Source organism: Panthera uncia, chromosome C2 (assembly GCF_023721935.1).
Source record: "Panthera uncia isolate 11264 chromosome C2, Puncia_PCG_1.0, whole genome shotgun sequence".
NCBI classification, from domain to species: domain Eukaryota; kingdom Metazoa; phylum Chordata; class Mammalia; order Carnivora; family Felidae; genus Panthera; species Panthera uncia.
This window is the reverse complement of record NC_064810.1, coordinates 110,450,712-110,475,645: the sequence shown is the minus strand read 5'-3', so window position 1 is coordinate 110,475,645 and position 24,934 is coordinate 110,450,712. Positions and strand designations below refer to the sequence as shown.

Below are 24,934 nucleotides of genomic sequence, written 5' to 3'. Positions count from 1 at the left end.
GTTCATCTGAAAGAATTTTCATGCAAAATTCTGCACTAATACTAGACAGCCGCTTAGCTTCCGTGTTTTAAAATCAGTGGCTGCACATCAACACCAAGTAGTTAGTGCTTAGAACGTTGGCATGGTTGATGGTGGCACATTTGGGCAAATAAATAAATTTGGAAAAACATTCATTGTATTTATTATTTTTCTAGTAAGGGGCAGCGAAGTGTATTGCCTATGAACTTGAACTTCAGAGCGCAGCCGTTCTGGGTTTAAATCCTACCTGTGCTATTTACTGTCTGAATAACTTTGGGAAATCACTTCTTTAGCTCTCCATTTTCTCATTTTTAAAATGAGGATAATGAAATGGAAATCCTTCCGTTGAGGTATCACCTCTCACCAGTGAGAATGACTAGTATGAAAAAGACAAGAAATGACAAGTGTTGGCAAGGATGTGGAGGAAAAGGGAAGTCTTGTGCCCTGTTGGTGGGAACGTGAATTGGTGCAGCTGCTATGAAAAACCGTATGAAGGTTCCTCAAAAAAAAAAAAATAAATAAATAAAAAAAATAAAAACCATATGATGCAGTAATTTCATTTCTGGGTATTCCAAAGAAAACAGAAATATTAATTCAAAAAGATGTATGTACCTCTATGTTTATCGCAGCATCATTTCACAATAGCTAAGCTATGGAAACAATCTAAGTGACCATTAGTAGATGAATGGACAAAGAAAATGTGTGTATACAGAATGGAATATTACTCAGCCATAAAAAAGAATAAATTCTTGCCATATGTGACAACAGGGTAGATCTAGAAAGTATAATTGCTAATTGAAGTCAGAGAAAGACAAATACCATAAGATTTCACTTACATGTGGAATCTAAAAAACAAAACAATGAATAAACAAACAAAATAGAAACAGACTAATAAATACAGAGAACAAATCAGTAGTTGCCAGAGGGAAAAGGCCAGAAGGATGGGCAAAATAAATGAAGGGTATTAAGAGGTACAGATTTCTAGTTATACGTTACAGAGACAAAAAGTACAGCATAGGGAATATAGTCAATAATATGGTAATAACTTTGGTGACAGATGGTAGCTATACTTATTCTGGTGAGCATTTCATAATGTATGGAATTGTTGAATATGTGGTACTAATATAAACGTCAACTATCTTTCAGTTAAAAGTTTTAAATAAATAAAATGGGGATAATAAAACTGACCTCAAAGGGCTGCTGTGGGGAGTAAATGAAATAATACATTTCAGATTCTCACCACTCTGACTTCTCCAGAGTAAATGCTCAATTAATGTTACTTATTGAAGCATTTGCCTAGGTGTGAGACCAAGTTGTGTTATTTTTTTACCAGACTAAATCATCAGTCGCTTCAGCAGAGCCCTCTGGTAGGTGGAGGAATCGATGCAGTGCTCACTCCCACGCATCCAAGCCTCCCCTCGGTGCCCCTGCCTCAGGACCCAATGAGAACCAGACAGCCGCAGGTTCGACAGCAGCAGAGACTCCTCCAGGTTTGCGGCTGGGAATGGGGGCAATGCGTGAGGGGCCCTCGGCCGTCTTAAGAAATAAGAGGCCCCGAGACTTGAATCGCCAAGTTCCAAGGAGCCCCGTGTAGTTGACACTAGGAGCTAAACCGGTGTGATGTAGTTACAACTCGGCAAGGATCTTCCTGTGTCAGTGCCTTTACCAGGTTATGGGCAGGAGGGTGCATTTTGCGGAATGTCATTCCCCTTTCACAAAGGTTCACGAGAGGGTGACTGGCTGCCTTTATCCTAAAAGTGTGTGTCAGCTTCCCCACTCACTGTTTAACTACAGACTATGCAGATTGAAGGCAGATTTTCTTTTATGTGCTGGGGGGGGAAAAAAACACGTAAAATTGAGCTGTCCATAGCTTTCATCAGATTCCTAGAGGGGTCTATAATCCAAAAAATTATCTCTGACACTTTTGGTCTGATGAAGCTGTGAAGTTGGAGTTACATAGCTAGGATATTTGAGAGGGATATTTCATTCTGTCTCTGGTCGAATCCAGAGAGCTATCCTTCATTTATTTGATGTAAATATTTACGTACCTTAGATAAAGCGTTCCTCCCCTTGACACATTCTTGTTTCTAACTTACTCATCTAGGAACTATAGGCTATTTATGTTTACCTGTTCCATTTGTCTTCATTATTAGCAAGTTTGTCCTAAGTTTTTGGATTGGATATCATCTGATGAGTCTCTGCGGTGGACTCTTATCAGTAATTCACCTTGAGATGCAACTGACATTTTGTGTGTTATTAAGAAAGAAAAAACACCACCAAAGACAGGGAATCTAGTAGAACTGGGATACCCAAAGCTATACTCTTGGAATGAGTTCAATAAACTTGTGCAGAAAGGGACCGTAAAGTAATGCGCATGTCTCAACCTTGACACTGGTTGGAGGGAAAAAAAACGTCTCCCCTGAGAATTTGAACCACAAGTTCAAGTGGGATTGAGGTCTGAATTCAGTGTGACCCAAAAAATTCTGGTTGACAGTACTCCCAAGTGATAGGCAGAAGCTGACACGAATCCTCCCGAAAAATGGGTTTTATAATTCTAAAATATCATTAGTTATACAATGCCGTTAGTTGCATCCCAACTTTTACCCGTTCAAATGTGAAGAAAAAGTTGTATCACAAAATTGATAACAGTTGGTAATTGGTTTAGGGAGAGTGTGGCCTACAAATGGCAGCCTCACTTACTATACAGTTGTTGCCTCCAACATGGTTCCTTATAAGGAAAGCTTTCATTTGATAATATTATTATGAACAGTCATAGTGATATTTTCTTATATAATTTTGTCTCAGGTTCTGAGGATATATTTTCAGAACTTTATAGGACGGATATTTATTTTTATATTTCCCTCGGCTTTAAATTTCTCACTTCCAAATCACTGAAGAAAGTTATTACATTATTTACTACTTCCTGTCTTACGTTGCTTTTCAAGGCTGCAGATTTTCAAAGCCTTTCTTTACTAGTTAATATGTGCTTTTTTATCCCAATTAGCATAGTATGCCCTTCTGGTAATGTTTTCTTTACCACACATTCCCTGGAGATAAAAGGGATTTACTTTTGCATCATGATTATACTTTGTTTGTGGTGACTGACTACCTCCGTAAAGGAACTAATTAATAATGATGAAGTTAAGTTGGTTTTTCTTGAAAGATTTCACAGTGGGCCAAATGGAGAATTGGCTTTATATTATAATCAGCATAGTCCTGGTCCCACTTGCATTGTTCCAGTTGGGAGCAACGCTGCCCAGACCCCCTGGTAGGATTCCATATCAACCAATATTGGCACTTAGTGGGTAATACCATCTGGTAATAGCTATTTGTTACCTTGCCCTAAAGAAGACAAATAATTTGGAAGATAGTATGCACACCAAGTTGGAAATGCAGAGGATGAAAAGAAGTCCAGCAGTGTCATCATTATGATGAATGCCTGGATGGAGGAAACTTTGAAAGTCACCAAGACAAACCACCTATTAATATTTTCCTCTCCTCTGTGTCCCACATAGTGGATGCCTAGTCTGTGTTTCTTCGTGACTTGGAAGTGTTTTCCAAGAGCCATTTATTTAAGCCAACTTGGTCACTGAGAGAATTTGTCTTTATGCTAGTATCTTATGCCAGAACATCTCACATAAACATCTTGCTTTAAATTTTTTTTTTCTTGGGCTCCTGGGTGGCTCAGTCAGTTAAAAGCATCTGTCTTTTGGGGTCAGGTCATGATCTTACAGTTCATAAGTTCCAGTTCCACATTGGGTGAGCTCTAGCCCCACTTCAGTGAGCATGAGCCCCGCTTTCTCTCTCTCCTTCCCTCCCTGCTCCTTGAAGGATTCTTTCTCTCCTTCTTTCTTTCTGCCCCTTGCTCACTTGAACCCTCTCTCTCAAAAAAAAAAACCTCTTTTTTCTTTTCTTTTTTCTTTTTAAGTGTATTTATTTATTTTGAGAGTGAGTGCAGGGGTGGGGAATAGAGAGAGGGAGAGAGAGTCCCAGTGCCAGGCTTCAACTTCTGAATTATGAGATGACCAGAGCTGAAATGACTTAACCCACTGAGCCACCCAGGCCCTCCCCCACCAAAAAAATTTATAATCTTTAAGAATTACTCTTCTCCCCCCTCCTCTTCCTGTCTTCCTTTGTTTGAGAGGTCTACATTTTTCTTAAAACAAAAACAAAAACAAAACTACAAGAGTTTGTTCAGATGTCATAGGGACTAAAAAGGTAATTACTGAGTAGTCCTTGTCTAACCTGCTGGTATGAGATAGGATAAAGTATGTGCAAAGGCCGATGACCTGAAAGGCATCAAAACAGTAAGTATGCAGGATGTCCTTGGACAGCAGAGGGCAGTATATCTCTACCGAAGGAAGAGATCCTTGGGGTTGTATTGACCCAAGAAGGCTGCAGGGGAGAGCCAATTTAGGTCTTGACCTGGAAAAATGAACGATGTTTGTTAAGACAAAGACGCAGGAGGAAGGTGTGTATCATTTTTGTCGCAACAAGATAATTAGATAAAAGGTATATAGGGGGAGAGAAGAGATCGGAATATATTAACCCCTCTGTTGAAGTATAATCCTGTTTCGTTCCAGATGCAGCAGCACCCCCAGCCCCAGCAGCCCCCGCAGCCCCAGAGTCAGACCCTTGGTCTCCAAGCAATGCAGCCCCAGCAGCCTTTGGTAAGGCCTAGTGTTGTGGAACCAAATATGTGGGGTTCTTCTTTAAAGGCAGGCTGCATTTTTCATGTCCCATAAAACTGTTAAGAATTGAAGTAGCCAGAATATACCCTAGAATTGTTCCCTAGAACTTTATCATTATAGTATGTTTGTTTTCCCAGAAAGGTATAAATAAATATTCTGGGTTCAGTAAGTCACACCATTTTTCCTTTGTAAATTTTTTCAGACTTTTCCATGGGCTAAAATATTTATGTTGAGACAGCAGTTTTTTTTCTAAACAGTATTAAGATGATAATTTAGTATATCTATTACAAGGTTATCTTGAGTTTTTACTTTAATTTCAAAAAAGACGGAGTGTACCTTCTGAAATATTATCTTTACTGATATAAAGAAACTCTGATTTCAGCCAGGTATTTTCTATAAGATTTTCATGTAATTCATAATCTCATAATTCACTTCTTTAGCTTTGTCAAATTATGAAATGTCCAATGCATAGCATCAGTGTTTTCTGAACTTCCATAATTACAACACCCTTTACTTTCACAAATGCCATATCCCTGCTTTATTACGTAAGCATTTTTTTTTCTTTAAATTGCTTCTTTTTTTTCAGTTTACGTAGATAAGTATGTTGTAAAAAGAAGAATTTTTATCACTACCATCAATGGTCACATCACTTGCTACATATTGGAAATATCTGTAAAAGTAAATGCTTGTTCTGAAGGTAACTGAGTAACATGAGTTGTGCAAGTACAATCTAAAATAAGCTGGCTTAGTGAACCCTTGGAAATCCTGGTGTAGACTCTTTTCAGGACAGGGTTACAAAGAGATGGTTGCTTTCACAACTTTTGTGGTAGACAAAGATCAGTAGAGCTAGATGGTAAAGGACGGATAGTGTCCAAATAGAACTGGTAAGGGAGCATTGGCAACTGGAAAAGGACATCTCAGATGCATTTTACAAGCCTCGGCCTTGGCCAGTTTGATCCCCATTTTTAAGGAAATTCTTCTTTATCATGAATCAGTTTTGTTCATTTTTTAGCTCCATTTACTTATTTATTTGTTTACTGTATAAGTGACATTTATTGCAATCCATCTTAAAAATCCTTTCTTAGGTAGAGGCAATATATATACATTCACAGCCTACATTCTTCATCATCAGAGTTGTATTAGCAGGGATCGGTTGACTGACTTACAAATGTTGTGGAAAGGACTCCTTGGCATAGGACACTGCTACCTCACCCTAACATCTAGCCCAAGAACAAGATAAAGTATTTTTAAGTAATTTCAAGCTAACCGAAGAATTAAAGGATAATACAAAGAATTACCATACATCCTCTTCCCAGATTCACTAATTATTAATATTTTGCCACATTTTCTGTATTCTTTCTATACACACGTACACATACACACACATGATCTGTACACATGAGTAAGTTGCAGGCTTGTGCTTCTTTACTCTGAGTACTTCATTGTGGTCTTTTAGGAACAAGATATTCTCTTACAAAAACTTGGTGCAGTTAGTGAAATCAGGTAATTTAACACCAATACAATGCTACGATCTATACATCTTTTGCAAATTGTGCCATTTGCACCGATAATATTCTTTACTCCAGTTTTTTTGTTTGTTTGTTTTGTTTTTGTTTTTTTTCCTGGTCTAGGATCATACTTTCATGTCTTTTTACTTACCTTTAATCTGGATCGATTCTGCAGCCCCCTTTTGTCCTTGCAGTTTCTGTTTTGTTTCCGTGACAGTGACATTTTGAGGTGCATAGAATTTGTAGAGTGTAACTCAGGTTTTGATTTGTCTGATACTTCCTCATGATTAGATTCAGATCATGCACTTCTGGCAGGAGTATCACAGAGGTGGTGCTGTATCTTTCTCAGGTGTCACATTAGGATACACAGCACTGGTGCAATTACTTTAATCTTTGTGTTTAGGTGCTATGATAGATATCTCCACTACAAGGTAATTGATTTTTCTTCTGTAGTTAAAAATAATTTACGGGGATAGCTTGATACAGTCTCATTGTTCTTTTACTCACAGACCTTTATCCACTAATGTCAGCATTTGTTAAATTATCCTCACCTTGGTCAAATTTTACTGTGGTAGTTGAAAGTGGTGATTTGCTAATAACTCTTGTTTTTTCTGCATGTAGCTGTTTGTATTCTATTTAAGGAAGAGCTTTCTCTTCTTCCCTATATGTCTTTCTGTGTTTCTATAAGTTATGTTTTGTTTTGTTTTTTTAATGGTTATTTATTTATTTTGAGAGAGAGCACCCACGAGTGAGTTGGGGAGGGACGGAGAGAGAATCCCAAGAAGGCCCTGCACTGTCAGCCCAGATCTTGACATAGGGCTCAATCTCACAACCCACAAGATCATGACCAGAGCTGAAACCAAGAGTTGGACACTCCACTGACTGAGCCACCCAAACACCCCTCCCTAAGTTGTGTTTTAAATATGAAGCCTAGGGGCTCCTGGGTGGCTCAGTCTGTTAAGCATCTGACTCTTGGTTTCAGCTCAGGTCATGATCTCGCAGTTCATGAGTTTGAGCCCTTCATCGGGCTCTGCACTGACAGCGTGGAGCCTGCTTGGGATTCTCTGTCTCCCTCTCTTCTTTTGTCCTTCCCCCATTCTCTATCTTTCTCAAAAAAATAAATAAACTTTATAAAATTGTTTAACTGTGAAGCCTAACATTTGATGCTTTGATTTTAAAATCTACAGCCACTGGGGAAAGTTTAACTTCTTGCCCCCCTTCACCCAGTATTCCACAGTTACATAGGGCATCCATTAGATTACATTTGCCACTATAAAGATTCACTTTCTACCAGGCATCTTACTATATCAGGCAGTAAAAAAGCTTAAAGTAGCCCCACTCTTTTGTTTCTAAATACAACAAAACATTCCAGTGATATTTTGACAGAACACGAAGAAATAAATGATAACATCTGCAAATTATATCCTGTTGAGCATTTGGGATATTTGATGTTGACCTGGCAAATTTTTAACCTTTCTTTCTTTCTCATTTAAAACAAAGACTTCTTATGCCATAATGCCCATGCGAACAACAGAAGCTTCCGAAAAGAACTGGGGAAGTTAACTCTAATAGAAATTTTCAGAGATTTCATGCAAATTCATAAGTGAACACTTAATTGACAATTATAAGGAACCCATTAATTTAAGAATTATAACTTCTTTGGCTAGCCATTGCTAATAAGAAACTGATTGCATAGTACCTAGTATACCAGAGGAGCAAACATTAAGTGTACAACTGCTTCAGTTACTTTTGAATATGTCACAGGAGGATAGTGCACCTTTTTACCTGCTTTTGACATTTAATTCCTATATGTAAATAAACATACATGACATAGTCACATATATGTGGCTCACAAATATAATAAATTTTTTATTAATATTAAAATTAAGATTTTAATAAAATCTGATATTAAGTCTACATATTTAAATGTATTAATATTTAAACTCTGTACTTTTTCCACATATTTAAAATCCATATATTGAATCACACAGATGCACAACTGTCATCCTAAGACTGTTTTACTTGTCAGAAATGTTGACTTCAATTTGTGGTCACGTGTCCTTATAAAATAGTTCATAATTTTGAAAAACTTGAGTTGGATGGACACCTGCAACTAAGCAGATAACAACATCTTTATTACCCTTTCTTTTTGGCCTTTCATCCCCCTCTTATTAAACACTATTTTAGTTGGTTTATAATGTAGCATGTAGGAAATATGTAAAATTAAATGCATAAAATGTTTTTATTCTTAGAGAATTGTGTTATATAAACACAGATGGATATTGATATCAAGTGCCTGAAATGTAATGATTATTTTGGGTAGGGTAAAAAAAAAAAAATTTGATTCTGTCACAAAGTTAAATTTATAGGGCTGGTTGGAAATTGTCTTTAAACTTCCTAATTATAATTTAAAGCAGAGGATCAGCTTTTACAGAGTTGAGAAGAGACTCTATCCCCATGTTCCAGTAGAAATAAAGCATATCTAATACAAGGGAATTTAATATCTTTTCTACTCATCTAGAAGTCTCATAAATATTTAATATATTTATTATGTGTAAAGAATACATATCACATTTATTCAGTTTCAACCTCTAAGGAGACAGTATTGAAGTTTTTCATGTAGTGGATTATATTTCACTCACTAGCTGAAAATAAATACATCCTAAGGATTGAGCAGAGTAGTCAAAACGTGGCCCATGATATTTCCCCACTGTGTTCTAGTAAAGTAATTCCAGAGAAACAAAAAACAGTCTTCATGGATAGTGTAATTCACAGCAAGCTTTTTCAGCCTTTTTCTTTCTTTCTTTCTTTCTTTCTTTCTTTCTTTCTTTCTTTCTTTCTTTTTCTTTCTTTCTTTTCTTTCTTTTCTTTCTTTCTACCTGAAGTCTTTTTTAAAAGTTCTCTTGGAAGCACAGGGTCTTATGTTTAGAGCACTATATTCTAATCTAGACAGCAATTATTTGTACATATGCAGAACTATTGTATATGTCATAAGTCAGGATAGGCTAGGAAATTTTGAATACCACTTAGAGTGACAGATTTCAGGATTAGAAGTTTTAAAGGGATGTCAACGAACTTAGAGTTTTACATTGTTGTAATTAGTTCTTTTTTTCAGTGTACTTTCATTTGGCTTCCATATATATACTTTTAAGTTTATTAACATAGTCTGCATGTTTGTAATTTTATATTGCTGTGAAGTCAGCTATATTCTTCTGCTATTATTTGCTTAACACCCCACTTAACTGCCGAACACTGATATTGTTTCCAATTTCAAAAATAATGCTGCTAGGGGTGTTTTGATATATATATTTTTTTCTTTTTGGTTTTCTTATAATGAAGGAAAGTAGAAGCATAGGAAGAAAGTTACCTCTAATTACATATCTTCAGAACAGCAGTAGCACAAAGCCTTAACAGTATTAAGAAAAAAAGTTGTATTTCTTAAAATTTTATATTGTTTCTTTGCTGGAGACTGAGCAGTAAGCTGGCTGTTGACGAGAAGCCAGCTCTGACTCATTCAGAGTTCTGATTCGTGCAGTCACAGGGGAGAAGTGGTACCGGTAGCCCAGCCACCATCCTCTCAATGACTTGTCCTACTGCTATCTGGTGACATTCACGGGTCAGTTCAGCTAGTGCTTAGTCGCTGTGGACAGAAGAGGCCGGCTCTGGGCCAGAGGTCATAAGCGCAGTAAGGAAGTACGTAGCATGCTCCCTGCCCCCAGACAGCTTAGAATCCCAGGAAGCGGTTGAGCAATGGCACTGTATGGCAGAAGCAGAAGTACTGGTGGAGCTGTGTTTGTTGGCTAGGGCTCGTGAAACAAAGCACCACACACTGGGGGGCTTAACCAACAGAAGTGTGTTACCTCCTAGTTCCGGAGGCTGGGAGTCCAAGATCAGGGTGTCCGCAGAGGTGGTTCCTTCTGTGGGCCATGAGGGAGAAATCCGCTCCAGGAGTCTCCCCCTGGCTTTTGGTGGTTTGCTGATGGTCTTTGGCATTCCTTGGTCATCGAAACAGACATGATCTCTACCTTCGTCCTCTCATGACGCTCTCACTGTGTGCGTTTATGTCCAAATTTCCCTTCTTTATAAGGACACCAGTCACATTGGATCAGGTCCTATCCTAATGATCTCATTTTAGCTTGATTACCCTCTGCAAAGACCCCATCTCCAAGTAAGGTCCTGAGGGTTACGGTGCCAGCAAAGCTTTTCAAGACAGCGTAATTCAGCCCATCACAGAGGTCAGGAAGAGGATGAGAAGCTTGGGAAGCCTTGATGGGCAGGAGGTTGAGTGTGGCAGAACTGGGAAGGCCGTAGGAGTTTTTGACTGCTGACTACCCCCTGGTTGACAGCAGCTGCTGGGACGTGCGGCACAGTGATTGTTAGCACCCACATAGGCAAGTTGGTCACTGCTATAAAAAGTGACCCTAGGAGTGAAAACTGACTTAGAACAGAAATTGGTACTTTTTCAAAAAGCATCATTTGGAAACAGCTTTTCTGTGAAAAGAGGAAGTGTTAGAAAGGCCTGTGCTTACAGATTAAATGCGGTGTCAGCTTAGTATCCATGCCTGTATTGTTACCCGCTTGCTCAAGTCTTTGGCTGACTTGTGTTTGCTGAGGGAAGAGCACCTGGAAAGAAAGGCTGAGCACCCTTGCTGGAAGATTATATTTGGCCTCTCTGGTTTTGACCTAAATTATCGTTCTTGACTTGAAAAATAGCTTCAGTAAGCTTTTGAGTCATGACGATTAAATTAACTCTTGATGGACTATGTTAACAGGCTGTGATCTTTTCTTTAAAACTGCTTTTAGCTTTTAAGAAAGTGAACTTTGCATCATCCTGCCGTGTCATTTCTTTTCATCTTAAACTCAGAGTGTCCTAGTTGGGTGGCCTGGAAAACATGCTAATACAAAGCTTTAAAAAGTTGGCTTTATTTAAACTGATTGATCTTTGTGTCAGTATCGAATTGAATATAATGCCTTATGAAAATTTGCATAATGGCAGCAGTACTTAACTGCATTATTTTGTAGCCAAACATCATGTGTGAAATTGTCATACAGTCTTCAAAAAATTCATATGCTCCATTCAGAGACATTGAGCCAGATGCCTCTAGAATTTTAAATTAGCCAGATACTATTTTCCTTTTCAAATGGAAAAAAGTAGGTCAGAGAAATTTATTGAGCTATGTTACCTTCCTCTGCATGAATTTTTTTTTCGTGTTGTGTTTTTTTGTTTTTTTTTTTCCTTTTTGAAGGGAAAGGAGGAGTAGTTTCCAGATGAAGGGTAGGGAAGACATGTGAGAGATTTCTGGTAATAGGACAGATATATATATATATTTTTTCCCCACTAAAAACTATATACAGATTTTTAAAAAATGGCTGCATGCAAGTTAGTAGCTAAACTGCAAATAAGTCCCATGCCTGGTAGTCTGAAATCTGTTGCTGCTGGTCCTTTCTGAATGTGCCACCTTGCAAATGGCAATATGGGAGCACATGTACTTCTGGCCAGGCACTCAGTGGAGGGGCCCTCATGGTGCCGTGGGCACTGGTGCTGGAACTGGTACTGATGAAAGGTTGTGTTCCATTCATCAGAGTACCCTAAAACTGGACTCTCTCAGTTGGCCGTGCAGGTTTCAAGTAAATGTTGCCTTGGTGCAAATGTTGCCTTGTCTTTTGCTCACTGATAGTGTGGTCACAGGTTTTAGGACGTAGCTCTCAGGAGTCAGGAACCGTGCTTTACTCTCTTTGGTGTTCCTAGGACCCAAAAATGTGCCTGGATTTGGTTAACTGTTGTTGACTTGTTTGTTGAATGCCATAGCAATGAAGGAAAAAAAAGCCCCACCTACTTATTACCCGTTCAGAAGATACGGTGTCTAAACCAGCTGTGGGGGGGTAGAAAGGCCCAGCACTCTTTCTTCAGCCCTGCTGCTCCTTACGACCAGTCGGTGTCTGCTGCTGCAAAGACACGCCCAAAGAAGCCAGCTTTTCTGACACAAAAACGATTCAATGACAATTATTTAAGTGGAAATTGCTACTTAGATATGTACTGTGCCTTAGTAATGATTGAGCAGGAATATTAAACACTCTTGAATAAGCATGTGTTGTCAAAATAGGGATTTAGGGATTAGTCAGAATACATCATAATAAAATGGTAAAATTTTTTTTTTTTTTTTGAGTTCATCAGAGAATGTGTTTAGTGGAGAGTAGTTATGTCCTGTTGGTTAGTTGGCTATACCTGACCGACATTGTTGAGCTCTGTGCTTTGTCTTGTGGTTGCAGCAAGAGCACGCTGCCCCCAAGAAGAGCAAAATCCAGAAAACTAGGGAGAGAAGCGACTGTCACATGACACCACATATGATAATAAAGGCATCTCCACAGTACTAGGGATACATGGGCAGTGATTCGCTCTTCAAATTCCCAAGGGAGTAGGTGAGCACTTGAGCTGATCTTTGAAGGACAAGCAGATTTTTAGGAGCACATAGGGTAGGATGAAGGGGGAAAGAAGGGTTTCTAGAGGAGGGATTAACATCTGCAGAGGCACAGAGGTGAACAAAACCATGATCATCACCTGTACGGATAGGGTCTAGAAAAATCTTTCCTCTTTATTTATCAGATTTAAGCAGGAAAGGATTTAAACGTACACAGACTGTGATTTTTAGAACCCCTAGGAAACCTCAACTGATCCACGTTGATGTGTGTCCTAAAAAGTTCCAGTTCCTAATTCAGGGATGGTTCTGAAATCTAGCCAAGCATCAGACCACTTAGGGGAACGATTTGCAAATGCAAATATCTAGCACTTTTGCCCCAGAAACTCTAATTCAGGAAGAAAGGGGAAGAGCCTACTAGGGTGACTCTTCAAATTTCCCCTGATGGCTTGACATTCTTCAGCCAGTTTTTTGCAGAAGCTCGGTGAATTGATTTGAAACACTCACCAGTGAGGTTTCTGTGGGAACCGGTGGCACTTTCTCTTTCCCTGGTGGAAAGTGCTCCAGGGCCCAGGGAAATTGTAAGTCTTGCCTGCTGACATTCACATACAGATGAAAGCAAATTAAAATTAGTATCAGAGGGGTGCCTGGGTGGCTCAGTCGGTTAAGCGGCTGTTTGTTGACTTGTTTGTTGAATGCCATAGCAATGAAGGAAAGATCAGGTCATGATCTCACGGTCCGTGAGTTCGAGCCCCACGTCAGGCTCTGTGCTGACAGCTCAGAGCCTGGAGCCTGTTTCAGATTCTGTGTTTCCCTCTCTCTGACCCTCCCCTGTTGATGCTCTGTCTCTCCCTGTCTCAAAAATAAATAAACGTTAGAAAAAAAAAAATTAAAAAAAAATTAGTATCAGAGTGGCCTTGAGAGAAGTATGTAGGAAAACACTACAACTGAAGGCACTTTGGATTGGAGACCTGTCCCACCACTTCCTTCTGGGGGCCTGAGGAAGCTGGTCTCAAAGTTTTTGGCCTTGGAACCCCTTCTCATTCAAAAATGACTGTGGACCCAAAGAGCTTTTATGTGTCTGTTAATATTTGTTGTATTAGAAATTAAAATAGAAATATTACTAACATTTGGTAATATATTCTAAAATTCTCATTACATATTAACCAGAAATAACACTTTTATGAATAATGAATGAATAATAAAAATATGAGTATTTTTCAAAATATAAAGTGAGTAGAATGACATTGTTTACATTTTTGAATTCTATTTAAATGTCTGGATAAATGGAAAACATACTGTTTGTTGCAATATCACACATTATATAGCTTCTGGAAAACTGCATTGTACACTCCTGAGACAAAGAGAGCAAAAACAAATAATGCCTTAGTATTATTACGAAAATGGATTTGACTTTGCAGGTACCCCCAATAGTCATGGGGTTCCCTGGAGAATAATTATCTCTTAAGGCCACCCAGCAGAACACCTGTTATCTTCCTATACGTGTGCATGTGTACTCACACACCCATGCACACTGCACACAGGCTTCCTAAGTATTAGTTCCTGCCTAGGCTCCTCAAAATAAAGATTCTGAGAAGATGGACTACCATGGTTCATTCTAGGAATTACTCTATTTGGAGTAGATTTTATTATTATTTTTAAAACATTTTTTTAACATTTATTCATTTTTAAGAGAGAGCATGAGTAGGGAAGGGGCAGAGAGAGGGAGACACCGAATCTGAAACAGGCTCCAGGCTCTGAGCTGTCAGCACAGAGCCCGACGCGGGTCTTGATCTCACGAACTGCGAGATCCTGACCTGAGCTGAAGTCAGACGTTCAACCTACTCAGCCACCCAGGTGCCCGATTTTATTATTTTTTTAAGTGTTTGTTTATTTTTGAGAGAGGGAGAGCATGAGCAGGATAGGGGCAGGGAGAGAGGAGGACAGAGGATCCAAAGCGGGCTCCACGCTGATGTCAGTAAGCCCGTTGTGGGGCTCACACTCACAAACCATGAGATCGTGACCTGAGCCAAAGTCAGAGGCTCAACTGACTGAGCCACCCGGGGGGTCCTGGAACAGACTTTAAATGAACATGAAAGAAGACAGCTAAGCATCTTTTGAATGAATAAATGTTAAATATTTATGTACTATGTACCTCAATATGTTAGTTAATCAAATAAGAAGTTAAGATTAGACACCTTTGCAGCCCACCATTTAGAATCTGTGATTATTTCCAAGTAAATTAATATTTGGAAGCTAGTATTCCCAATTAAAGATAGCACTGGATCGTGGTTAAAATAACAAGTTCTGAATCCAGAAAGCTTTGTCTGAATCCCTGCCCCAATTCTGACAGGAAACATGGGTGAGTGGCTGAACACCTTGGAGCCTCAATTTCTTCATCTCTAAATGAGAATAGTAGCAGTAAAGGTTCACAGTCCCTTATATTCATTTCTAAAATTCAAGCAATTTTGAAATTTTATTTTTAAAGTTTATGTATTTTATGAGAATGTTTGCTTATGAGTTGGGGGAGGGGCAGAGAGAGAGGGAGGGAGAGAATCCCAAGCAGGCTCCATGCTGTCAGTGCAGAGCCCGATGTATGGCTTAAACTGACGAACCATGAGATCATGACCTGAGCCAAAATCAAGAGTGGGGCGCTTAACCAAATGAGCCACCCAGACACCTGATATTTTACTTTGAAATGGAAACGGATATTTTATTTATGACTCATGGAACAGCAAAAACTGACCTGAACCCATTTGGTTGTAAATGCTGACCTAACCAGACAGGATCTCTTTTCATTTATCCTGCCTGATAGGACTAGTTGCGTGTTTTGGTGTGGATATTGAGTGATTTATGTAGTACTGTCCTGGGCCTTGCTTAGTCTGTCTATTATGGATGTGTCATAGTAAATCATAAATGCAAGGACTTTGGATAAGTGATTGAGGATAGGTAGTACCTCATTAGGCTTAAATGGGCTAATGTATACCTACGATGTCTAGAATATTTCTCAGTACATAGTAGCATATTAGGTTTTGTTAAATACGGTAATATTTCCAAATAAACCTAGAAAACACTGAATAGAATAGTAACCACTTTTTAGTTTACTAACATTTCCACAGGAATGAAAGGTGGAGTTTTGTTTTATTTTTCCCTCTCGTTTTGGGCAATAGAAAAAAATTGGCAAGGTGCTGTTTTTCCCGCTTTGTATCAAGGAAAATAGTAACACTGCCTGCCCTTCATCCTGCATCCCATGGGAGGACATAGTCCCCAGTGAATCCTGGATGGAGGGCACTGCTGTCTCACCAGATCCTTGTCTCTATCTGTGCAAGGCAAGGCCTGTGGTGCTTGAACAAATCCTCCAGCCTGGGAACTTTCATGTTGCCAATGAAAATGGTTTATAATATCATAATAGTAACTGGCCAACTGGTGAAGGGTAAGATAACAAGGACATTTGACCTCTTGGGCTACCCCTGGGCCACTCCTTCATCAAGCCTCTTCAAATAAATGCTTGGTAACCAGCTGGAGAGTGGGATCTTGAATGGATTGGCACTTGAGATGTTCTCCAGGTGTACATCAGGGTGTAGATGAAAAGTAGTATATGCCCACTGGACATGGCACTTTGATCTTCAAAGCGTGAAAGGTATGTTACAGATCGGCCCCGGGAGTGAGTCTCTGTTCTCGTCTGTGACAGGCGCCACAGGCTGATTTCTCTCCTATCTTCTGTTGCAATTACAGTTTCCCAGGCAAGGCTTGCAGCAGACCCAGCAGCAGCAACAGACGGCCGCCCTGGTGCGGCAGCTCCAGAAGCAGCTTTCTAGTAAGTACCCCTGCATCACAGAACAGATGGCTCCCCGGAGATTAAAAACAAGCAGGCAAAACACAAGTTGGTGGCTCCGCAAAATCTGCACTGTCTTCCTTCGGTACCGTTTTCATCTTCATTTTAGTCCAGGCTGGTTGTTTTTTTGTTGGGGTTCCATCTGGTTCAAATGCTTCCCCCCTGCCCTGGAAAAGCCCCGATCTTTTTTCGAGTTCAGAGATGTTTTCTCTTGCTTCCATCTGAACCCAGAAATGCTTCTTTGCATTTGGGAAACCTGTGCAGAACTGCAGGTACCCTTTTTTATCAAGCCGGAAGGTTCGGAGAACAACTTGGCTGATGCCCTCAAGTGTGCTGATGAAGGAGGTGCGGTGGCCCCCCAAAGTCTGACCTGGAGGAGCGCCAGCACTGAGACTGTGACTCTTCTTGCCACTGCACCATCCTGTCCTTCCTGATAACAGGGCAGAGAAATCCCTGCCTGCCTTGCTGGTGTGAATTTTGTTTGTTTAATTGTGCTGCCTCTCTACAGCAGTTCCAACAACTCATTTCACCACACCTCACCTAGATGTCGGCAGTGTGCGCCCATGAATTGAATCACCCATGTGTTGCCATCACAGGATGGGAAATATTTTTAGAAATGGGAGCCAGACCCCTGTGATGCAAAGAATATTGGCCCAGAAGTTAAGTCTAAATTCCGGGGCCAGCTCTGTCGGGACTGGCAGTTTGTTCTGGGTCTCAGTTTGTGTCCTTTTCAAGACAGATTAGAGACCAGCTAGTCCTAAAGGCAGCTGTGTGACTCTGGGAGGATATTGTCAGGAGGAGGGTCAGTTTGTGACTGAGGAGCAACTTGGTTTTCGTCTTAACTTTCTGCCTGGCTGCTGTCCGTGTTGATTTCCTGGTGGAGGGAGTACCCCTTTTATATACCTTGCTTTTTTTCCCTTTAAAAATATTTTCCTTTTTTAGCCTCATTTAATTTGTTAAATCGTTTAAATCCATCTTCTTTTCCAACTACTGTGTAATAGGTGTGGTTTATTAAACAAATGTGAGGTTAAAATTTTATTGTTTTATTCGAGAGTTCCTACTTTCACTTGGCTAAAGAGAGAGTAAAATTTTAGCACAGAGACAACATGCTTATATTGTAGGGTTTTTTTTCCTTCTCTTTAGAAATAAGTACCTATGGTTTTTATGCAGTATCACCTATTTTGGGAGCATATCTACCTCTATTTCCTGTTTCCCAGAACTCATGAAATGCAGGTCTCATTTTCGTTTTAACCCATCATTTACGGAACACTTGTTTTGGCCCCAGGCGTTGTGACTTCACATATATTAATTCACTTAATTCCTTAGAAACCACCCTGTGAGTTTAGGTATTACTATCCCTATATTCTAGAGGAGGGAGTTGGACTCATTGGCCCAAGTTACTCAGCTAAAAGTAAGGGGCAGAACTGGGACTTGAATTCAGATGGTCTCCTTCCAGAGCCTACCTCTTAACCACAACACACTCTGCTCCCTCATATTAGCAGTTATGCCAGCCTCCTTGGTTGAATAATGGCCACTTTGGAATAATGGCCACTTTGCTGACACATCATTCAACTCTACACTGTACAACTCCAGATGGCTCCTTTTGTATCCTCACTCGTGAATGGTGCCTTTGGATTTGAATAGTCCCACCAGAGTTATGGAAGCAGTAGCTGTTTCTCCCCTTCCCTTCCCTTCCCTTCCTTCTTTTTCTTTTCCTTTCCTTTCCTTTCCTTTCCTTTCCTTTCCTTTCCTTTCCTTTCCTTTCCTTTCTTTTCTTTTCTCTTTTCTTTTCTTTTCCTTTCTTTTTCCTTTCCTTTCTTTTTCCTTTCCTTTTCTTTTCTTTCATTTAATTTGGGAGAGAAGGAGGTTGAAGGGGCAGAGAAGGGGTGGTGGGGGGGGTTGGAGAGGAAATCCCAAGCAGACTCAGCACCATCAGTGCAGAGCCTGATGCAGGGCTCAAACTCACAAACCAGGAGATCAAGATCTGGGCTGAAATCAAAAGTCGTATGCTTAACTGACCGAGCCACCCAGGCACCCCAGCAGTAGCTGTTTCTAAGTCTCTGTAGGAGACTTTGTCCCTGCTATTCTTTACTTTTTCTATGTGTGTGTGTGTGCATGCACACATGTACACATATGCATAGGCACAGACTTGAGTCGACACACACAACCACTCTCACACATGTATACACCCTTGTACACTTCTCTTTTATGTATCTTACGGCGATTTGCAGAAGATTTTCCCATTTCACACCACTTTTCTCTCACTTACTATAATGTCAGTGTTAAAGTTTTGGGAACTTTCAACATTTTACAATACTTAGAGTCCTTCCATATGTTAGTACTGAGTTGTTTCTTAGTTCAGAGACAGAGACTTTAGATGGGCCAGCTAGTGTCCCAAGGCTTTGTGCTGGCAGGCGGAGGACTCTGATGTAGAGCAGGTGTCTGTGTGGAATGAATTCAGTTGCCATATTTAGACCTTACCGTTCAGGTCTCTGGGCTAGCGTGCACTCCCTGGCCAGTCTGTTCCCCTGTTCTTGAAGCTGGTACTGAGAACAGTGACAGGAGGGTAGCATCTGTCGGTGGTATAATTTTGCATCCGCAATTTTATTTGAATTTATTTTTCTCATTAGGTAACCAGCCACAGCAAGGAGTGACTCCCTATGGGCATCCATCACACTTCTGAATCTGGAAGAGGACAAGACCTAAAGTTTTATGTTTGCACTGAAAAATAGAAAATCAAATTTAATGCATCAGTCATCTTTAGAAATGTCCCTATGTTCTTTTCTTTCTTTGAAGTTTTTCTATATTTTGTGCTACATTTCATGTAGAGGCATTTAAACAAAGAGAAAAGGAGGAGGTGTGGTTTGGGATTTTTTTGTTACTTTCAACTTTAAAGTAGGTATAAAAATGTGGATCCTTCAGGCCTATTCAAGGAAGAGCTTGGTAGCAGATCTTTTGAAATTGGTGCTTTTTTTTTTTTTTTTTGAATCTCCTAGAATGAATTATGGTGGATTTAAAATATTCATGTATTCATTAATGATGAAGGGTTTTTTTGTAGTTTGTTTTGTTTTGTTTTTTCCCCAAACTGCTGGACCAAACTACTGATTTGAAAGGCATGTCCAATCTTGACAGGAGAGTAATCCATTTATTCTACATTCACCTGTGATGGTGAAATGGACATCTATTTGCATTGCTCTAATTTGAAATGTTTGTAATTTCATAAGCACTTTATAAACTTCGTTCTTATTTATGTAGGATTTTTCTTTGCTTTTGTTGTGGTCAAAAGGTGCTGAAACAGATTGTTGCTTAGTACTTAAATTTCTTAGATCAAGAACTTAAACCCAGGCTTCTGTGAGAGCCACCCTAAGATCTGTGGAAGCCTGTTAGAAGTAGCTGTACTCGAGTTTGTTTTCAGTTACAAGATCATTGACCAGAGTCTTTGTGAAGGTACAACATGTAAAATTCTAAAGGCCCGAACAAGCCACAGTGGAATTGTTCCCATTATTTATTGCCAGATTTGGCAAAAAGGACACTTGGTTCTCCTGAACCTTATGCCAACTTGAGAACAGTCTTGCCGCTGGCCTGAGATTCCACAGCGCTCAAACTTGATGTGGTTTCCAGAGAATCTGGCCCCCAAGTCCAGAAGGCTCTGGTTTTCATAAAGGTGTATTTGCTGTTTATTTTGTATGGTAAGTATTTGCTATTTTGAATTTAACTATTAATGTTGGTGTCAGTCTTGGTTGTGTATTGCATATACTGTATTTATAAATTGGTGCAAAAAGCACAAGTAAATTATACATCAAATTTATTATAAAGAAATAGTAACTATTTTAACTTTGTTCAAGTATGTGGTAATTTGCTCCTATTAGAGTAAAAAATACAGTAAATTATTATCAGTTTGTGTAACTTAAGAGTATTCCATATAATATTTTTTTAGATTTAGATGCATAAAATTTTGAATGTGAAAATTGCAGGGCATTTTAAAACATGTGGGGGATATTTTCCCATGTTTTGTGTTAATTCATTTTCCTTTGCCATATGATTTTACATGTAATGTAGTTGAGCATACTGTGAATAGACTTGTCTATAATGAGCAAACCACGTAGAACTACTTTTTTAAAACGTAGCTAGAACAACTTTAGAGCGTTTCTTTTGCAGATCATTATATAAATAATTTATATCTTCCTAGGTGAGTTACTCATTGCAAAGTTTGACTCATGCAAACGACCTCAAATACATGTCCGCTTACTTTGCTGTGGCAGCACCCATGTGAACTGCTTTGTACACTGTGAAATAATTCACTCCAGCCTGCTCATTTCATGTTTACTCTGGGCTGGAAAAGACTTTGCCAAAACATTAAAGACCATTCTTTTCACTAAATTAACATATTCTATCTGCTTTCGGAAGACAGATCTTTACATTTCAACTGGTTTTGTATATCAGGTTTTGGGGGTTTTGTGTTTTTTTTTTTTTCCTCTTGAGAATCATACTTAGATTTCATGAAGTTATTTTTCTTCAAAGTAATATATCCATATACTAATTGCCTTGGCAAAACAACCGAAATGTGAATGTTGTGCCTAGTAAGTGAGTCATGTTCCGTCCTGATTTTCTTTTCAAGAATTATTGGTATTTAAAATGCCAATTTTCAGTTTGAACCATATATTTTTATAGTTCAGTATCGCAAACAGCAGTAATATTGTTTCAAGAATGAGTGTTATAATTGCATAGCATTTGTATGCACTTTATGGTTTGCATAAGTTAGTGAAATTAATTTATTAATAATCATTTTGCACATGAAAGCTGTGGGGTATACCTTTTTTCTTGTTGCGTCCTTTTCTTTTCAGGTGACAAAGCTAAGTTATGGTGTAATTCAGATTCTATAGAAGGTTGAGGAAAGACCTGGTTTACCCCTGTGCATTATAAAGAGAGCAACTGGAATTTTTAATGTAGTCTTAGCATATTTCCTTCCACTTAATCCTATATCCTAAGGGGTTTCTGTTTTTTTTTTAGCAAATGCATTAATTTGCATTAAAATCACAAGGGAAAGCCGTATCCTTTGCCAGAACCTGGTGGTTTTGCTTTGTAAGATAGGAAATTATCTTAGGATAAGATGGAGGACCCTCCCCCCGCCCGCCCCCCCAGGCCTTGTAAAAATAAGACTTTGAAATTGGCCATAAGAATCCCTTAAATATACCTGTTTACACCATACTCTCATTCCTAATAGCTTACCTTTGTCGTTTTATTTACTCCTCTTGACCCCGAAGTAGAGGAGGTCATGGGGAGAATGAGTATGTTTGACCTCCTGTGGCCACAGGGTACCAACATCAGAGCTAGTAGCAATCAGGCCCCCTCTTATGTGGGGCCAGCTGAAAGTTGGTGTGATGAAAACACAATCAGCAGGGGCTAACATAGTTCTTGGTTTTGTGTGCTGAGGTATCTGAGCAAGACCTATGGCATATCCTTTTTTTCCCCACTTAAAATAAATTACGCTGGAAAATCCCAGCCTCTAGAATTAAAAAAAGATGAATCATGTTCCCCCAAATCAATTCACATTGAATTACAAAAAAGCAACATTTAATGTAGGTTTGATCAAATTTTAAGTACAATGAAACTTCATTATATGTATTTATGTCTTAGATCGAGATTTTTCCATTTTCCTTTCCCCTAAAGGATTATCACTTAATGAAATAACTTGCTCCTTAAAGCAATGGTTCCTCCTCAGAATATTTTCCTTATAAAGAGTTCCAAACCAAGGATGCCTGAGTTAGATTTTGAAGTGATAAAGAAGTTTTGTTGTATTTTTGAAGGCTTTTTAATTAGTTTATCTCAGTAAAGAGGTAATCAACCCCCCTTTTCACATTTTATGAAGTGTAGGTGTTAAGTTGCTTTTTACTTGTGGAAACGTTAGGCTGCCTTTATTTTAAATGCAGTTATTAAAACATTTTTGTATTCCCCATCAATGAAAAATTTCAGTGTACACAATAATCATAATAAAAACAGTGCTTATTTTCTCTAGGTTTTACTAAAATATTTCTAAACCAGCCACAAAATATCCACACATCAAAATGATAAATTTACATCAAGACTGCAAATTTAATCTTTCCATTGTCTCTTCTTAGTGCCATGCTTGTAACATTGATAGAAGGTGGACACTAGGCAGCTGGTAGTAAGAGAAAAAGTCCATTCTTGAATGAAGAATTCAGATACGTTAGCCATTTGTTATTTTATGGTGGACAGTTTTACCTTAATGTTCATTGTTATTTGTTGGCAAAATAAAAGTGCCTTAAGTTAAAAGTTTGTTTGGAGATCAATTAACAAAATCACTATCCGTCATACTGCATTTATTTACAAGTCTTTTTTTTTTTTGCATGTCCATTATGAATTTAATATTGTAAATGTACTCAAATTCATTTACATGCCTATGGCTGCCTTTGATTAAACTTCTTCCAAAAAATAAACTCTGTCCAGGTGTTGACTCTGTTCAATTTTATTTCATTTCAGATTACCTGAATATAAGTTGTTGCATAATCACTACCCAGTGGATTCCTTGCTGTGCATTTGTATATCCCAGAATCTGAGGTTTGGGGATTCTGAATGATGAGGGTACCTCGGGGGCGAAAATGCTCAATTCCACGAGTCCTCCCTTTATTTGCCATTGAGAGCAAGGAGTGGTCAGGCATCTCCCATGTGATTTCTGGCTTGGGGACTCCCAGGGCCACACAGAGGAGCTGAAGGGCAGCTCCTGTCCTTGTGAGAATGCTCCTGGGTGGGCGATTTGTAATTCGGGGTGGGTAGGCTACAACCATTACCGGAACAGTAATCAGGGCATGGCCAACACTATTTTGAGCCTTACAAATATAGTTTCCTCTGTCGTAAGCTGTTGCGTCTTTGATGACTAAGGTGCCATTTTCATGCAATATGAATTTTCCATTAATTTGAGGCCCATCTATTATATAACCGCTTGGTGTAGTCCACTTGATAATTGGCTTAGGGCTTCCATCAGACACACAGTGCAGGGACAGAGAGTCTCCACTGAAACAGTAAACTGTTCCCAGTGCATAAGTAAGAATGACTGGCTTCTGGCCAATTTCTAATACAATTAATTTTTCAATATAGCCAACTTGATTTCTTGCTGCACACCGATATTTTCCTGCATCATCTCGAGTTGTTTTAGAAATGATAAAAGAGCCATTGCTTGCTATCAGACACTGAGAAATTCGAGGTTCATTGGGAAATCTTGTGCCATTTGGTAAAATCCAGATTATTTCAGGTGGTGGGTTACCATCCACAGAGCAATTCAATGCTGTGGACTTGCCAAGCTGGGCAACTATTTTTTCATTATATGGATTTCTGAATGTTGGTCTTCTTAGCATTTCTAATACTTCTAACTGTACCACCAGCATGCTCTCTCCTCCTTCATTCCGAGCCACACAGATAAAATCTGCTGAATCTGAAAGCCTCACATTCCTAATTTCCAAGGTTCCGTTTTTATGGACTGTGATTCTGCTTCCATAGTATGGGGCTGTGAGGAAAATATTGTCCGGCATGATCCACATGATCTGAGGCAATGGTGTTCCTTCGGCTCTGCAGTCAAAGTGTTTTTTGGAATGCCTCACAGCTGTGGCTTTAATAACTGTTTTGTTTGTATACAGACCATTGATTAATGGAGGTTTGGAGACGACATCCAGTTTGTACATTTTGGTGTCATCCCCACTGGGATTTCGGGCCACACACACATACTCTCCAGAATCGAGTAGCTTCACTTTGTTGATGGACAGAGACGCGTTGGCATGAAATGTGTATCGGTCCTTAGAGAATGAAATCATATCATGGGAAGGCAGCAACCAAAATACTTTTGGTTTGGGTTCACCAACGACCTCACAGTCAAGGACCGCCATGTCTCCAGCCTTGATTCGCATGTTAGTCTTGTAACCCTGCCTGATCCGTGGGGCAGCTGTTATGACCGTTAGGTGGACCTTCATTTCATCCTTCCCTAGAGTGTTCTGGGCATAGCAAGTATAATCTCCTTCCTCTGCTATCCCAACTTTGTTGAAGTATAAGGTTCCATTGTCAAAAAGGGTATACCTCCTGGTCCTGAGGCCACTGTCATCGGCTTGCATTGCATTGTTTATCATCGTTCCATCAGGCAAACTCCAAGATATCTCAGGCACTGGTGAGCCAGAAGCCTCACAATCAACTTGGAAATCTTTCCCATGAAATACCTGCTTTTTAAAATGTTGCTTGTGATAAATTTTAGCGGGTTTCAGTCGTAGGCTCACATGCATCAGTATCAGATCATCTCCCATTTTGTTTCTGGCCACACACAAGTAGTCACCACCATCTTTTTCTGTTATTGAGCCAATAAACAAGGATCCATTTGGATAGACATGGATGCGGCTGCCCATTCTAAGGAGAGAAGACACATTTTGAGTGTGCAGCTATTAGCAAGGGGTGAAAGAGTTGTCC

At 39.3% G+C, this 24,934-nt stretch overlaps 2 protein-coding genes across 17 annotated transcripts in view; one reads left to right on the top strand and one right to left on the bottom strand.

The window, feature by feature from the left end:
- The window catches only part of MED12L (mediator complex subunit 12L), a 336,247-nt gene extending 313,492 nt beyond the window's left edge, over positions 1 to 22,755 (top strand). For all 16 annotated transcript variants that reach the window (XM_049629661.1, XM_049629655.1, XM_049629653.1 and 13 more), the window contains 4 exons: positions 1,352 to 1,508; positions 4,602 to 4,688; positions 16,369 to 16,450; positions 19,099 to 22,755. In XM_049629661.1, the coding sequence (XP_049485618.1) occupies positions 1,352 to 1,508; positions 4,602 to 4,688; positions 16,369 to 16,450; positions 19,099 to 19,151 (379 nt within the window). In that variant the 3' untranslated portion in view covers positions 19,152 to 22,755. The remainder of the gene's footprint in view (positions 1 to 1,351; positions 1,509 to 4,601; positions 4,689 to 16,368; positions 16,451 to 19,098) is intronic.
- An 82-nt stretch (positions 22,756 to 22,837) lies between these two features.
- Positions 22,838 to 24,934, bottom strand: part of IGSF10 (immunoglobulin superfamily member 10) — a 71,975-nt gene continuing 69,878 nt past the window's right edge. Inside the window, exon 6 of the mRNA XM_049629689.1 lies at positions 22,838 to 24,874. Within this exon, the coding sequence (XP_049485646.1) occupies positions 22,966 to 24,874 (1,909 nt within the window). The 3' untranslated portion in view covers positions 22,838 to 22,965. The remainder of the gene's footprint in view (positions 24,875 to 24,934) is intronic.